At 31.5% G+C, this 12708-nt stretch overlaps 1 protein-coding gene and 2 non-coding genes across 3 annotated transcripts; 1 reads left to right on the forward strand and 2 right to left on the reverse strand.

Moving 5' to 3' along the window:
* Positions 1-3947: 3947 nt before the first annotated feature.
* Positions 3948-5955, forward strand: LOC129981597 (uncharacterized). Its single transcript, XM_056092503.1, has 2 exons — positions 3948-4084; positions 5310-5955. Exons 1-2 carry the CDS (start codon positions 3997-3999, stop codon positions 5882-5884), a joined length of 663 nt encoding a protein of 220 aa, XP_055948478.1. The 5' UTR covers positions 3948-3996; the 3' UTR covers positions 5885-5955.
* Positions 5956-11592: 5637 nt separating this feature from the next.
* On the reverse strand, positions 11593-11665 carry Trnar-ccu (transfer RNA arginine (anticodon CCU)). The gene has a single exon. It is a non-coding gene; the product is annotated as a tRNA-Arg (tRNA).
* Positions 11666-12142: 477 nt separating this feature from the next.
* On the reverse strand, positions 12143-12215 carry Trnar-ccu (transfer RNA arginine (anticodon CCU)). The gene has a single exon. It is a non-coding gene; the product is annotated as a tRNA-Arg (tRNA).
* Positions 12216-12708: the final 493 nt, after the last annotated feature.

Here is a 12708-nt window from a genome sequence, read left to right on the forward strand (position 1 = left end):
AATTCCCATACTTGCTGATTTATTTTCTTTTTCCATCATTTCTTTGACTAACGAATTTTTAGAATGGAAAAGAAAAAAAAATTAATCGAAAATATGTTTTTAAAAGTTATATCTAGGTATGCTGCTGCACTGCAACCCTAATGAATCCATCGACACTAAAGAGGACATAAGACTCCATGACGCTGCTCTTATTAAACAATACACCAATCAGCAAGATGTATTATTGGGTAAATCTGATCTGGTATCTAAATATGGGAAGGTGCCTTGGGAGTGGAAGATTCCATTTCAGGAACCTTGTGTAACAGGTTTTAGACTAAACGTTATTAAATGTTCACCATCTATGCGAGTCTAGTTTCTGATAAGTTTTAGTTTCAAAGGTTAAATGTCTTCTTGACAGTGAGAAGTGGAAATATGGAAAGTTGTGTGTTGCTTTATAAAATAAGTTTTGATTCTCTTTAAATGCAATGTCTTATACCAATTTTGCATGCAGTTTGCATCTGTTAGCCATTTCTAACGAAATTCTACAAGAATTTTCCCCAGAATATTTTTTTCATTTATATTGTAATTATTATTAGTTATTGAAGTTAAAAACAAAAATATTTATCAAAACATGATAAACATATAATAGAATAAATTTTAAAACTCGAAATACTCTTCTATAATTTAAGGGTGGAATTGCTGCAGGGGGTTACAGATAAAAATGTACATAAGTCATTGAGTAGTTTTAAAACAAAAACTTAATCTGATTAATTTAAACATTGCAAATTCGAAAATTCTACTGCTGAATTATTTAACTTAGTTTACTTTTTTGTTAGTTAATGCATTACGTTTCTCTTTATACCATACTAAGTTTTGATTTTCCGTTAGAGGCAGTGTCTTATACCAATTTCGCATGTAGTCTGCATCTTTTAACTGTTTCTAAAGAATTACTTGAATTTTCCAGAAGATTTTTTTTCATTTGTATTCCATTAGGATTAGCTATTATGGTTAAAAAAGAAAATAGTTATATAAGCAGAATGTACATATGTCAGAATAAAATTTAAAATTCAAAATAGTTTCCTATAATTTAAGAGTAGAATTGTTGCAGGAGTTAAAATTAAAAGGTGTTAATAATTGTACGAGTATAGTTTTAAAACTGGAAATTAATCCAATTAATTTAAGCATCGCAAATTCAAAAACTCTATCGCTAAATCACTTAACTCTGTTTATAACTTTTTTGTTAATGCATCTTAATAAAATAATTATGGAATTCCATGCATTTCTAAAGGCTTAGAGTCTTAGTTAAAAATACATTTTACGATATGAGTAAAACCAATGAGTATATAGATTAACTTATTTCAAAAAATTTCACTGAATTATTAATGATTTTATTGTTAAATTAGTTTAGTAATTAATTAGTTGAAACAAATATTGCATATTGGGTTATTAAAAATCTTTAGAAATTAGTGATTAGAAATAGTGATTAAAAATCTTTAGAAAAACTGCTATTCAGCAGCAAAGAATTGATAACATAAAAGTATTTGGTATAAAGTTATTTTTTTATTTAAATTTGTTTATTTAAATTTATTTCATTATAAAATCATTTTAAGAATTTTAACAAGTTAATAGATATTGTCAGTATTGATACATATGCTTAAACTTGTTAATGCAATAAATTATTTTCTATTCAGAAGGCAGTTACTGTTTATATATTTCTATGCAATACATGAAGCAATATATTTATATGCAATACATTAAAAAAAACATTTCTACACCTTAATACAATAAACAAAAAAGAGTGAATAGTTTTGTAATTAGCACCTGAATAGAATTTATAAATTGAGTTTTTAGTGCTTTCGTTGTGAATGGGAATAGACTTAGGACTGTGTTATTAATTAAATGCTATTGTAAAGGGTAAGGTTATTGGACTTTTCACGTCAGTGAAATAAATATATCTCGTAACTATATTTTCATATGCAGTTTTAGTTCATTTCGTAAAATTGTGGATGCAGATAAACTAAATTTTCTGCAAGATTATTAAATATTGCAACGCTCCAGAAAATATGAATTAATTTTAATCCTTTTGCAAGATCTTTGTATTTAGGCGATTGACAACTTTTCTATATGTGCACACAATTTTTGGTTTTAAAAAAATTTAAAACTCTTTCCAAATTGGAAGCTAAAAGAATAATGATTTGAAAGCGCTTAAAACGTTGTATTCTGCAGGAATCATTTTAATAAAATATTTATCTATAAATTGATAACTGGATACTGATTAAGATCAACTTAAGCCTGATTGGAACCGATACAAAAAAGTGCATCAAAAGATCTCTTGAAAAGTTGCAAATAAAATGGCAGCAAATGCGAGAATGTAAATTAAAGAGTTGCGAATTATTAGTGAAGTCCTTAGTTTTCGGTCTTGTAGAAAAAGAAAAGTTCAAGTTTGCCTGTCACACAAATAATAAACGTACAAAGATGCAAGTAATTTCTGAACCGGCATGGAAGCAAATATGTTTGTAGAATAATAATATCTGGAAGAAAGATGCTTTCTCTTGGCTATGCTATAATGGTAAAAAAGATGTCATAAATTCAGAATGCTTCGAGGATATCCAAAAACTTTGAATTAATTAATGCTTTCAAAACAAGAATTATGTTTTGAAATGCAATATCAAAAAAGAAAAATATATATATCTTTATTCTTCTATAAATTAGTAAAATTCACTTGTGGAATATTATAAACTGAACTTACTTGCTGCAGTTAAATGCCATTTGCTGGTAGACTGTATATCAAAAGGAATACATAGCCAATATTCTGCATAATTGCATTGAACCACATCAACATAGACTTGATTTCATATCAGTTGTCCGAATTTTATCAAGCAGCATTCGCAAAGGCTCTAAATCTTTTTGGGTAAAATCGTACATTAAAGCGACGCCAAGGATGCCAAGTCATCAATAAAGATGGCGGATCAAATAAACAACTCTGCAAAACAGTTACGGTTACACTCTCTGCATTAAAATTATGATCTTTGCTGATAAGTTTTGTTTTATCAGCGAAGAATTATTTATTTATTTGAAAACCTTTATATCAGAAAGAGAATTACAAAAAGTGCAAAGAATTCCATTGCAGACGATTTCTTAAATTTATAATGCAGACGATTTCAAAACGCGCATACCGACTGTAAAAAATTCTAAAAGAATAAATATTTTCTGTTCGTATTCACATTAAAAATAACATTACAGTGTCTTATTAGCTATAATAAACTTTTAATTATATTACAGAACTAAAATTAAAATCTTTAATCGATATTATTTTTAATTTAACATTTTTCATAAAATAGTTGTAGTTCATGTACAACTCAACCATTGTAAAAAGTAGTAAACAAAACAGTATTTGGGTTGTTGGAAGATCGTTTAGTTAGGTTACCAAACTGGCGGCAAACTCGGGGGCATACTAAAGTACAATTCAATCTTTTTTTGACTATTACATCAGGAAGACTTAAGAAGCAAAAGAGTACAGAATTTTGGACTCTCTTAAAGTTTATTTCCTAAATAAGAGAGCTAAACTATAATGTGTTACAGTCTATAAAAGAGTTTCACTAATTTATAGATGGTTTGTGCTGCAATTTTACAAAGGGAAACGGATTCCTTTAGCCACTGGTGATAAAGAGTGCGAAAATAATCTACGGAAGAGTTTTGAGTAAAATAATTTCAAAGTAAAGATTCGTTTGTGATTTCGTCTAATTGGTGTGTCTTTTTTTATTATTATTATTTTATAGATATAAAATAAAGCCTCAATATTTGCCACAGAATTTTTTGGAACAAAATTACGTCTATTATGAAAGTAATACGCATCTTTTGGCGCAATGTTTTGACATACGTCATGAAAAACGCACGCATACATTTCTATTTCGAAAATTGGCATAAAAGGTGCAACTATAGTTTGAATAATCAGTTAGAATTTTTTTTTTCAGGTTCTTTATGTGAGATTGTAAACATTAACACACCATACTCAGAATGGTTTTCTTTCCGGTTTTGATTTTTTGCATCCTTTTAATGAAGGCATGCTTGGGCTCGGAGCTCACAACCGTTGTTTCTGAAACCAGTAAGATGGGATTCATTGCTAACTGTTGGATATTTTAAGCGATTCTAAAATAAAATAGTATTCTAAGTGTCTCTTTAAGCCCTTTGAATATTAATATCGTTGAAAATCCCAGTGATTCTATAGTGATGGAATGAAGCGCCAATAGATCAATTTTCGTTTAAAACTAAATTTGATTCATTCCTCATTTTTTTTTCTAATTTTTAATTTTTTTTTCTAAATTGAAAACTTTTCCCTCGATCTTTCATAGTGAATGTATCTTCATTGTCGTGAGGGCCGCGGTGGGCTGGTAGTAAGATCTCGGTTTTGGAACAGGACTCCACCGAAGAACCGTCATGTAAGCGGGTCTGATACTAGCTCGGGGTTCGTCCTCATGATCTGATCGCAATACAAAATTACGAGGTCCATTCCAAAGTAGCTTTAATGTTGCTTGAAAATGGGACGTTAATATAACAGAATTAAACTAAACTCCAATGTAGTGTAAATCTATATGCATTTCAAATTGAGAAGTCAGTCATACCAGCTTTTATTTTTGTACCTTAATATATCTGCTTAACTCATTTATGGCCTCCTTTTGAATCGGGCTGAAGCTAAATTGGATTCGTATTCACATTTGTTCTCATAACATCCTATATATATATATATATATATATATATATATATATATATATATATATATGTGTGTGTGTGTAATACTTTAATATAGCAAACGTATTAATTCAGAATTCAGGTGGGATTTTTATCAGTTTTTGTGTATTACTCCACATGAAACTCCAATTTATACTGACCTGTCTCACTGATTCTTAAAATGACTAAAGGTTTAAAAAAACGTGTACTTTTCAACTTCTAAAAGTGGATTCGTTTCTTGAAACGAAAATTTAACTCTTGTATTTTATGTATTCTTGAACAGTATCGCGTCGAATATTAACAAAAGAGATTTATGGATACAAAATTCAATTAATTTTGAAATCTCTTCAATAATCCATTATAACTCTAAGTATAATGCAATTTGTTATACTAGATACTACAAATACAATTTGTTCTAAAAGACCCGTACCAACAGAAGCTGCTGCTTTCGATTTTTTCTAAACTGTCCATTGATAAAACATGTGAAATTCTTGAAATTCCACTGAAACCTGACTATTCGAATTGGAAGATACTTTGGTATAAAGTTCACTTATAGACTTCGTAATATTTGAAATGTAACTTGTTTTTCTTTCTACTATAGAAATCTGTCCTGGAACATGTGTACCTCGCTATTCTAGCAGTGATTGCGATTACGTATTGCCCAATAACGAAATGTGTCCTCCAGAAGATGTTTGTTGCCTAACCCAAGAACCTGATGCTTCTGTTGTCCTTGGAGCTACAGATCCGCCAGAAACCTGTCCAGGAACATGTGTGCCACGTTATTCTATCCATGAATGCGACTACACATTACCCGGTAATATGTGTCCTCCAGAAGATATTTGTTGCCTAACCCAAGAATACGATGCCTCTACTATCCACAGAGTGGGATATAAAATAAAAACCTGCCCAGGAGAATGTGTGTCTTATTATTCTAGAGATGAATGCGACTATCTAATACCCAATAGAGATATGTGTCCTGCAGGATATATTTGTTGCCTAAACCAAGCACACGACGCTTCTAGTGTCCGCAGGGAGGAAGATACACCGACATTCTGTCCAGGAGAATGCGTACCACGTCATTATAAATATGATTGTGACTACATATTACCCAATGAAGATATGTGTCCATTAGGAGATATTTGTTGCCTAAACGAAGAACACTTTGATCGCTCTTAATGGTTTTAAACTGAATTAACTACTTTATTCGAGTGGCCTGGAAATGCTGCCATATTCAATATTACTTTTTAATAAATTTATATTTCTGTTTCAATGAGGTATTTTACTTATTTTTCAGTTGTTACAAGATTTTCGCTACTAGATTCTATGAATTATCTTGAATATAAGCAGTGTGAGATAAAACAAAGGCTCTTAGCCCGTTGGGCACCGAAATGTTACAGTTAAAGCATTTGAGGGCTTGAATAAAGGTACTTGAGACAAAAGAAAGATCAATATGATATTCGGTTCTTCAATATTAAATTTTTATCCAAAGTGTAACTCTGTAGGCTGTATACTGTGAGCGCTTTAATACAATGTGGAAAAATATGATTGACTTCATTGTACTTAAAACACAAGAGATTATCGGAAAGATTGAATCTATATAAGAGACCTGGAGTTATGATAGTTTTACAAATAACACGTGCAATGAGTCTACCTTTAATTCTGCTTCTAATCCGTTTCGTGGTGTCTGAAAAATTCCCACTTAAATTTCGATATTTGCTCCTATGATAATTGTCTGAGGACGATTGAATACATTTCTTTCAAAGATTGGAGACCATGGGAGAAATCCATTCTATAAACGTACTAAATTACGTCACATAACTTGTAAATTTTGCTTACATTGTAGTTTTAGGTATAAAAGGGCTTCAATAAGAACGATTTCGTATGTTAAAATGATTTTGTGAACAGTCCAATTTTAAAATCGGGATCCCATGAACTTATCAGAAATTTATATAATATTTAGAGCCATTTAAAGACGAGATTCTATCGTATACATTTTGCGTATTTGGATATTGAATTTGAGCTTTAAAGAAATTCTTTCGTACGTTTTCCTAATTATAGGTGTACTTGTATAGGTGTAAAATTTCCAAATTTTTGTCTATTTTTATTAGTGTACGGTTTTAAAACAATACAAAGTATTTCGATTTGATCTTCCCGTTTTGAACCTTGGTCGAATCCACACATCGTAACTTTGACCTGAATCAGAGAACGATCACCTCTGAACCTGTACCCCCAGTGGTATTACTCTCGAGATGGAGGACTTTGTGAACACACACACACAGTTCGAACTCTCAACCAAAGGTTGCGAATCCAAGGCCCTATCATCCAGGTTATTCCAGCCCATTTATTACAAAAATGGATTAAATGGTTCGAATACAAACATAGCATTTGTTAAATGTGCATTAATTATTTTAATTGCATTTAATTTTAAAATGCCATCAACAAAAAATGATCGCAATCATTATTCACAGAAATATTGAATGAACCACTTTCTAGCTTTACATTAACAATCCACGACTTTTTTTACGTTGTTATTTCTCGTTATTTTGAAAGAAAAAATCGCAAATAAATAACACTGAGTCCATACAAGAATTATTATTGTAGCAATAGGATGCATGTTAGAGGCACTTATTTTTATTCTATTGACTATTGAAGTAATGAACAAGTGTTTGGGTAGAAAATTAACAGCAGAGCCTAATCTTTATATCTTTCTTCGCTTTCTTGTTTATCGTATTTATCTGCAAAAGAAGAAAACGGCACAAAGGGAAAGACAGCAGAAAATCGAAAACATTTCTGGTACAGCTCACGCAATTTAGAATGATAGGGAAGGAAATGTGTTTCTCCTTAATACCTATTTCTTATCCCTTAATACTTTGGAAAGAGGAAATGGGGCCTGTCTTAACGCAAACATTATTTCGTTAACAGCAACTTAGACATTCGATAAATGAAACGTTTCGAATAAATGACACTTAGTAAAAGTAGTGTTTCATGTTGATGTCTTGTATTAATACTGCATCAACGTCTAAGTAGTCTAGCAATGACGAATCTGAATATTTCAGGAATCTAGAAAAGTTCCAGTATTTTTCAAAATGTGTTATTTTTACACCATTTTATACTAAATTTATCGCAGATGTTTTATATCGATTACTCTTGGGATTACAACCTATTGCAATGACTCTCGCGATGCAATATTTCTAAGATCGCATTCAGTAATAGAAGAGTAATAATGTAAAGGGTGTGAAATTATAAAATGAGTTCTTACACGGTGTAAAAAAAGTAGAAGAACACTTTATTTTGTAACAATAACCGAAAAATATTTTATTTTTACTAAAATTTTTTATTAGAAACATTTAACAAATATTTCAAAAATACAATTTTAACATTAAAATTATGATGTTCAAACATAAAATATTAATGGCAACAAAAATAGTTTCTCTTTTTTGAAACTTTGTAGAAAAAGTAGGACAGCATTATAATGAATGAAAAAATAGTGACTTTAATAAGGAATGGTCTTCCCATTGGCCTTTATAACTTATAATATTCTGTTTGGAAGTGAATTGTATAGAGTTTGAATTTTAGTTTGACAAAAATTGTCCCACGAGTCATTCAATGCTTCTCGAAGCTGAGTTTGCGAATCAAATTGCCTTCCATCAGCATAAACTCGACGAACTAGCATTGCCCAGATGTTTTCCACTATATTAAGGTCAGGACTTTTAGCTGGTCGTGATAAAACATCCACATTATTTGTTAGGAACCAATTTTTGACTCCAGTCGCGGTGTGAATGGAAGCTCCGTCTTGTTGAAACTTCCACTCTTCACCCCCCATGTCAGAGGCATGAGGAAGAAGCTCGGAATTCAGCACTTGAATGTAGTCTGTATGTTTGTGCCTACCATTTAAGAAAACCAGACTTGTCCTTCCTCCGTATCCAACAGCCAACCAAACCATTAAACTCCCTCCGCCCATTTGTCGTGTTGAATAGTATTCGCCTTCAGTCCCCAGACAATGCCAGTAGTGCTGATATCCGTCTGGACCGTCTAAGTTAAATTTCTTTTCATCGGAAAATATCACAGAAGTCCAGTTTGTAGTCCAGGACATGTGCTCCTTAGCCCACGCTAAACGGTTATCAATGTGAGCTTGTTTCCACTTAGGATGATGTTTCCGTTTTTTGAAAATGAATTTTTTAGATCTTTTAATATAGTTGTAAACTGTTTGTTTCGTCACATGATTAAATCCTGCTTGATTTCTTGCCTTTGAAACACTTCCTTTGTTCTTCTTCAGCACACGAGCAAGTTTTCTTTCATCACGTGGTGTTAACTTCTTCGGTCTACCAGTCTTCTTTTTATTTCCATTTTTATAAGGATTTTTGATAAAGTTTGAAACTGTATTGGGGCTCACCTGCAACAATCGAGCAATCTCTCTGACACCTTTACCATCATTTTGATATGCGTAAATTTGCCCTTTTTGCAAATCGTTCAAAGGTATTCCTTTAGGCATTTCTGAGAACGCAGAAACAACGTAACTTTTAAACAAATTAGATTTTTTTGACAGAAAAGGATAAACAAAGTACAAAATCACTATTTAAATAAAGAACAACTCACTAAATTAAATATATTAGCAAGTGTCCTTCTACTTTTTTTACGCATCGGAAATTATATATACTAATTTTCTTAATAATATTAGTGGTAGATGTTTAATTTTTGCCTAAAATGAAAACAAGGGTCATTAAACTAAATCTGCATAAATATCTGGTAGTTAGGAGAAAATAAGAGATATTAATTGGCAAAAAGACAATGTCCTTCTACTTTTTTTTACGCAGTGTAGATGTATTACCTTGATCAAAAGCGAAGGTGATGATAGAAATGTTGAAATATTCATTTCCCTATGACTTAATAATAACTGAAGACAAAAAAAATCATTCAAAATATATAAATAATTACGCCATCGTAATGAATTATTTTCACATTAAACTATTTTGATAAGAATTATCCTTTAGAAGTTTTTACAGCAAGAAACCACTCTTCGAAAATTTTTGTCTCTCATATTTGGAAAACTTTGATGCACTCTTATGACTTTAAATGAGCAAGAGGATATATATATATATATATATATAATGCTTTTTCGAATCCTGTCTACTAAATAATATGTAACATATTATTGGTTTAAGTAGAATGCAGGTTCGAAGCAGTGAAGAGACTTGGTATTTTTAATTCCGTTTTATTCGCTCTCGGGAGGCAAATATGATTATTTACAAGAAGGCGCAGCTCGGCACTAAAGCAGAAGGCAAAAATTGACGAACAAATGATCACTAGTCTTATATAACATAGGATTTCTGGCCAGGCGCCAATTCACTACACGTGGTGACCTTTGACACCTTTTTAAGGGCAACCGAAGATATCACTTTCTCTTGATACGTACTATTGAAAGGCGCATTATTTTTACAGAGGAATTAATTAAACCGAAAGTGGAATTGGATCATGAAATAAGAGCATATTTTAGAATGAAGCTACGATGGACTAAATTAATATAAAATCTTGGAAAGTAAAATCTCAGAAATGACTAACGTTTTGGATCACATTTTGCATTTAAATAAGGTTTTGCTTTTTTAATTTATCTATATAAGTATCTTTCCTGACATCTATATCTATAAACTTACACGAAAAAACAAATAAACTTAATATAGACTTTACACACAAAAAATCATCTTTATAACTAACTATTAGAGCCTTTTTCTATCTACTTTCATGCTGACAATGTCATATAGCGCCATCTCGTAAATCTTTATGGTACTTGCATTGTTGTCGTAGGATGATAACCCAAAATTTTGTGAGATAGCACTGATGTATTGAGATGAGATAAGATTGAAAAATATGCATATGTAATCAATATGTCATTCGTATCTAAATATTTTCTCCTGAAAAAGCAGAATGTTACAAAAAAATTGTCTAGTGAAACTTGATGTTCCAGATATTAGTGAAGATTTGATAACCTAGAGTGTCGTTCTGTTAATTAAAAATGTTTACAACAGATTCTGCATGCAGCAAAGCAACCAACCAGATGTCACTTAAATTTTATTGAAAAGTGATGGTGAATTTGAAGATAAATTTGATAAAATTTGGGCATTTTTTATTGTAAAATTGAACTATAAAAAAAGCAACAAAGTTCCATTCTTTTTCACTTCCTATGTTGCAGCCTACATGACAATTTTTTTTTAAATCTGCAAATAAAAAATTTATTTTTAGTTACAATATAACTTTGGAGATCTGATAATTATGTTCTAATAATCTGATTCTTTCATCATTTAAGAAATATTTTTTAAAAGATAATTAAACTATTATAATAAACCAGATGAAATGCAACTGATAAGAACGATGTCTTATCCATTGGAACAAAATGGCTTCTATGGGGTTTTTGTTTTCCTTTCTTTCCTTGAAGAGTCCTAATTGTGAAACAAAAATCAGAGTTTCGGAATTAAAATTCAAAGAAACACACTCACGAGAATTTTATTAATTTTTTGAAATCTTTAACGCTTATGAGAGATCCGCATATATGCTTTCAGTTTCTCATGCATCGACCGTTCTATTCTCAGAATATCAGGCACCAAACATTTAAAATGTAGCCCATGCGACAGTCAAACCCTCAATTCCTAGGGAAACCGATGCTATATCCATTAGGCTACGAGGGCTTCGCTTGTTTTTCCTTTCTTTAAAAAGCCCTAATAGTATAACAACAGAGTCTCGGATTTGAAATTCAAAGCAAACACTCTCATGAGAATTTTATTTCCTTTTCGGAATCTTTAAGTCTGATGAGAAATCTGCAAATATGCTGTAAGTTTCTCATGAATAATCCAATGTGTTCTCATTATATCAGGTACAAAATATTTAAAACGTACCCTCGGCGGGACTCGAACCCACAATCCCCGGTTTAGGAGACCGATGCCTTATCCATTAGGCCACGAGGGCTTCGGAAGTTATTCCTTTCTTTCAACATTTCAAATTGCAAAATAACAATCAGCGATTTGCTTTAAATTTCATGCAAAACAGTCTCCCAAAAATTTTATTTCTGTTTTGAAATCTTTAGCTCTTATGAGACATCTGCTATCAGCTTTCCATTCGTCATCCAGTCTGTTCTAATTGAATATGGTACAAAACATTTTAAATGTTCCAAAGGTGGAACTCGAAGCCTCAATCCCCGGTATGGAGTCCAATGCCTTATCCATTAGGCCAAGAGAGCTTCACTTGTTTTTCCTTTCTTTGAAGAGTCCTTATAGTAAAACAACAATAAGATTTTCGTATTCGAAATTCAAAGCAAACACTCTCATGAGAATTTTATTTTATTTCCGAAATCTTTAAGTCTGATGAAATCTGCAAATATGCTGTCAGTTTCTCATGAATCATCCAATCTGGTGCCATAGTATTAGATGCAAAATATTTAAAACGTACCCTCGACGGGACTCGAACCCGCAATCCCCGGTTTAGGAGACCGATGCCTTATCCATTTGGCCACGAGGGTTACGATAATGCTATTTGAATTGTCATAATTTTGAAGTTAGAAGCCCATAATCAGTAAAAACATCGCTTAAATCAATAAAATCTTTGCTTATTTTTTGTTTGTGACTATGCGTGTTTTATGCAAAAGATTTAAATTCTTCTAAAATAGATCGGTTTATCCAACATCATCGACTGGTGCATATTGCTTATTATACTAACAACTACTCTATAATTATGAAGAACATTTTGTAAGCAGAAGTTTTTATTTTGTGCTGAAAGTGGATGATTTTGAAGTTACAATTAGAAACTTCTAAACATAGATACTATTCCTCGTAGACATTCTAATTATTTATTTAGTTTCCCCTTAATCCACACACGCTTCCAAGAGCGTCTAAGGAAAACACTTATCATAAAATAACCTCTGGAAGGGGGGAGAACATTTACCGGAAGAGGGTTCTCTTATTTGCTGGGGGGGTTTTTATCTTGAAATACGTGTAATTCAGAATTAATTGAAT

Source organism: Argiope bruennichi, chromosome 8 (genome assembly GCF_947563725.1).
Source record: "Argiope bruennichi chromosome 8, qqArgBrue1.1, whole genome shotgun sequence".
In the NCBI taxonomy this organism is placed as follows: Eukaryota; Metazoa; Arthropoda; class Arachnida; order Araneae; family Araneidae; genus Argiope; species Argiope bruennichi.

Coding starts and splice junctions, on each gene's coding strand:
- LOC129981597 (XM_056092503.1), top strand. CDS start 3,997: ATGGTTTTCTTTCCGGTTTTGATTTTTTGCATCCTTTTAATGAAGGCA. Junction 4,085..5,309: donor AACCGTTGTTTCTGAAACCA/GTAAGATGGGAT, acceptor TTTCTACTATAG/AAATCTGTCCTGGAACATGT.